The sequence below is a fragment of the Corvus kubaryi genome, unplaced genomic scaffold (genome assembly GCF_017639235.1).
Source record: "Corvus kubaryi isolate FWS band 111438036 unplaced genomic scaffold, C.kubaryi_AGA036_p1.0 37265, whole genome shotgun sequence".
Lineage (NCBI taxonomy): Eukaryota > Metazoa > Chordata > Aves > Passeriformes > Corvidae > Corvus > Corvus kubaryi.
Window position 1 is genome coordinate 1696364 of NW_024581080.1, and position 4237 is coordinate 1700600.

Consider the following 4237-nt stretch of genomic DNA (forward strand, 5'->3'; position numbering starts at 1 on the left):
CACCACCAGGGCAAGGTCAGGCTCTTTAAACTCCATAAATAAGGAGAAAAATCCCTAAAACTTGCATTCCCTGCCTGTCAGTTTCCTGGGATCTCTGAACAGCAACATTACAACAAACATGGAACAGATTTTTTAACTCCTGCCCTTGCTTAAGACTTGAATTTTGGCCAAAAAACTCCAATTCCCCTCCTCTTAATTCCTATTTTTTTTTTTTTTCTGGCAAAACAGAGCAGGAATAAGGAATAAAGACAACAATCTGCTGCCCCAGATGCTTTCAAACACCCAACAAAGAATTCCAGCACCTCCCAAGGCTCCGGAAAAAAAACCTCCTTGAACAAGAAACTTCCCCCATTCCCAACTTTTCCAAGCTGGTGCTGATTCCATCAAGGATCACCCCCGTGGCACTGACTGCTCTGCGTGTGTTTCACTCCTTTCCTGGGAGCTGAGCCGCGTTACTGCTCCTGATCCAAGGATTCTGGCTGGAAAACTTCCATCCCCGTGGCCTCCTGCTGCCTGTGCTTCCAGCCCAGCGCGTGGGATACGAGCCTCCTGGCCACTGCTGTGTCCGTCTGCGGCCTCTCTTTGCCCAGGTGAAGGAGTTCTAGGGAAAAATGGGAAAAAATTGATCCAGCTGGGGATTGGGTAGGGAGCGATTGGTGGCTAAATCCCAAAAATCCGCCCTCTGTTCTGCTGTTTGGTTGTTTGATCTGCATCAAATCCTTCGATCCCTGTGAATAAATCGGGGTTGGTTGTTCCTAGGAAGATGCAATTCCATGTTTTCTGGTGGAATTTCCAGAGGGGTTTGGTCGCTGTAAAGCTCCAGGTCTCTTCTGCTGGGGTGGAGAATTGTTTCCCATTCTCTTCCAGGAACCATTCCTGGCAAAATTCCCAACATCCCATCCCCGTGAAAAACCCGGGCAATTGATCCGTGCTCCATAAAGCTTGATCCCAACTTAAAACTTCTCAAAACCAGTGCCTAAATCCTTGGAAAACAGCAAGGAAAAGGGGGGAAAAAATAAAAAATCTGCATTTTAAATAATATCTAAATATTTGGGAAGCCCTTTGGTCAGTGCCCTCCATCTCTTGGATTGCTGCAATTCCATCTGCAAGGAAGAAATCCACCAAAATGTTACCAAGTCCACAAGAATTTGGATTTGGGAATTCATTCGTTCATCCTTTACGAATTTGCAGAGAGTTTTTATCCACACAGCAAGGGGGGGGGGGGGGGGGGGGCTTTGCTTGTTTTTCCAGGAGTTTCATTGATAAAGTTATTAAAAAATAAATCATTAAAGAGACACTGCCAGCTAATTAAAATCCAGATTTGTGTCTGGGAAAAGATCCATTTAAAGCAGATACCAGGAGGATTTCTGTTGAATTACTGTATTTAATGATTAATTTGAATTTAACCTGATTCACAAGAGTGAATAAATGAAAAAACAGATGAAGGGGAGATGCAAATAAATCCAATTTTTGGCTGTTTCCCTTCAATCCAGCAGTGCTGAAAACTCAGGAATTTGTCACTGTGACAGTGTCCCTTTAAAGCATTGAAATTGGAATTTATTCCCACTGCAGTGAGCTGGAAAATCCCAGGAATTGTTGGTTCAGAGTCTCTGCTGCTGCTGAGGTTCATGGCTTTGCTTTCCTGATCAATCTGATTGAAAAGGCAATGAAACCAATCAATCAATCAATCAATCAGTCAGCTGATGGCAATCAATCAAACGATGTTCATGGCTCAGCTTCACCATTTCTCCTTCCTGAATAAAATTATGCCAACCACAAGGACTGGGTTTGTCTCATTGGGATGGTGCAGGGGGAGAGGGAAGAGAAAATTCCTGGGAGATTTTATGGCTGGGGCCGTGCTTCCAAAAAATCCCAATTCCAGCACAACCCTTCCCTTCCACAGCCCCAAAAGAGCAGCAAATTACACCAAAAAACCCCTAAATCTGAATTTCAGCACAATTCCAGGCTCCACACCACAGCTCAGTGCCGATAAATCCACAAAAAACCAATCCAGCAGGGAAATAATTGGACCCGAATAGGGATTTCCTCCTGGTTTTGTCACCTGGACCGACTCAGGAGTGGGAAATCAAAGGAATGTGGGATGAATTTTTGGGGAATCTTGTCTTACTTGGTCTCTGGAGTGCCTTGATCTTGGATTGTTTCGTTGCATGGATCAGGGGCCGGATCTTCAGGCAGGGATAGCGGCGGCCCAGGGCCTGCGACGCTGCAAGGAACAGAAATTGCTGGAATTAACCCCAAAAAGCTCAGAATTCCACTCAGTAATTCGGGCATTTACTCAGGACTTGGACTAAACCAGCTGGAGTCGTGCTGGGCACCTCGGGAAGAATCCCAAAAAATCCCAAAAAATGTTCTTTTAAAGGAATTTTGTCACTTTTTAGAGAAAATCCACCCCCCCCCCCCCCAAAAAAAAAAAAAGAGCAAAACCTGCTGGGATACAGGAGGATGGAAACTCCTCCAGGGCTGGCTCTGACCTGAACTTGGGGTGTTTATCCCCAAAAAAAAACCAGTTTGCCCAGAGTTTTGGTGCCATCCTACTCCCAAAGTCCCTGGGAGGTAACTGGATGTTTTTAGGAATTTTTTCCAGAAAAAAAATAGGAAAAAAGTGAAAAAAGAGATGATGATGATAATTATTATCATCATCATCATCTTTAATTCCTAAGAGTGCACAAATCTGCATCCAAGGCAATTCCAACCCAGTTCCCACACCCCACCCCAGGAATTCCAGCTTCCCAAAAACCTTCCAGGCTGGAAAGGACCAGGATAAAAAAAGATGGGACGAGCCCTGAGTGCCTCTGGCTGCGGCTCAAGCCCAGCAAAAATCCCACTGCAAACCAGTTCAGGGCACTGGGAAGGGGCTGGGAGCTTTGGGATCCCTCAATCCCAGCCCCAAATACCTGTGGAGAGGCTGGAAAAGATTCCCAGGGCGTGGGTATCGTCCACCCACTGGATTTTGAAGCTGCTCTCGCTGCAAGGAAGGAGAATAATTTTCATGAACATCCACAAAAAGGAAGCCCCAATAAAACCCCGCAGCCCCAGGAGGGATTTTTAGGGTTTTGGGTGCTTTCCAAAGCATTATTCCCATTTTAAATGGGGGCAAAGAGCAGGAAAAGAAGGAACAAAGGACATTAAAAGTGCCCTTTTCAAGGCCACGGTAGAAAATTCCCCCAAAATTCTCCTTTTCCCCTCAAAGCCAACCTCAGTTTCAGGGATATTGTCATTTTTGAAGTGCTTCCCAAACAGCCCCCAAGCTCAGGCACAACAGTAAAATCCAAGGGTTTATGAAGGGTTTCAGGGTGAAAATCCCATCAAGAGCCAGTGGGAAATGGGAATTTGGGAGCAGGAATCCAATCCCTGCTCCACTGGATCCACCCTTCTCCAGCTCTGCTTCACTCCCAGAGCGTGGAAAAACCAATCTGAGGAACACACACAGCAGGCAGGGATGGTTAAAATATGATTTAAATCCTGATTTCAATGGCATTTTAAAATAGAATTTGTGGGGTTTCATTGAAGGGATCTGTCGAGGGAATGTTCACATCTAATCCAGGAATTATCCCAAGGGATGGAGAGAGGAAAACAGGGAATGGTGCCTTTGACAGGAGCGAGAGGAACTCAGAGCTGGGCCCAGCTCTGCCCTCACTGAAGAATGATTTAAGTTTTATTATTTAAGTTATTTTATATATATTATATATAAATATATTTAAGTATATTAGTATTTATTTATTATTAGTAGGAGTATTTATTTAAGTATATGAGTTTTAAATCGTCATTTAAATGTATTTTTAAAGTAGAATTCATGGGGTTTAATTTATGGCAACTTTATATTAGTATTTATTAGTAGTATTTATATTTTATTAGTATTTATATTTTATTAGTATTTATTTAATATTAGTAGTAGTATTTATTTAAGTATATTAGTTTTAAATCATCATTTAACTGTATTTTTAAAGCAGAATTCATGGGGTTTAATTTCTGGCGTCTTTATATTATATTAGTAGTTGTTATTAGTATTTATTTAATATTAGTAGTAGTATTTATTCAAGTATATTAGTTTTAAATTGTCATTTAAATGTATTTTTAAAGCAGAATTCATGGGGTTTAATTTATGGCATCTTTATATTATATTAGTAGTTATTTTTAGTATTTGTATTATATTAGTATTTATATTATATTAGTATTTATTTAATATTATTAGTAGTATTTATTTAAGTATATTAGT

The 4237-nt window shown here is 41.6% G+C and overlaps 1 protein-coding gene across 4 annotated transcripts in view; it reads right to left on the minus strand.

The window, feature by feature from the left end:
• Positions 1–269: 269 nt before the first annotated feature.
• R3HCC1 (R3H domain and coiled-coil containing 1) overlaps positions 270–4237 on the minus strand; it is a 9675-nt gene continuing 5707 nt past the window's right edge. For all 4 annotated transcript variants that reach the window (XM_042024801.1, XM_042024803.1, XM_042024802.1 and 1 more), the window contains 3 exons: positions 2916–2986; positions 2129–2224; positions 270–601 (listed from right to left, as the gene is read on the minus strand). In XM_042024801.1, the coding sequence (XP_041880735.1) occupies positions 453–601; positions 2129–2224; positions 2916–2986 (316 nt within the window). In that variant the 3' untranslated portion in view covers positions 270–452. The remainder of the gene's footprint in view (positions 602–2128; positions 2225–2915; positions 2987–4237) is intronic.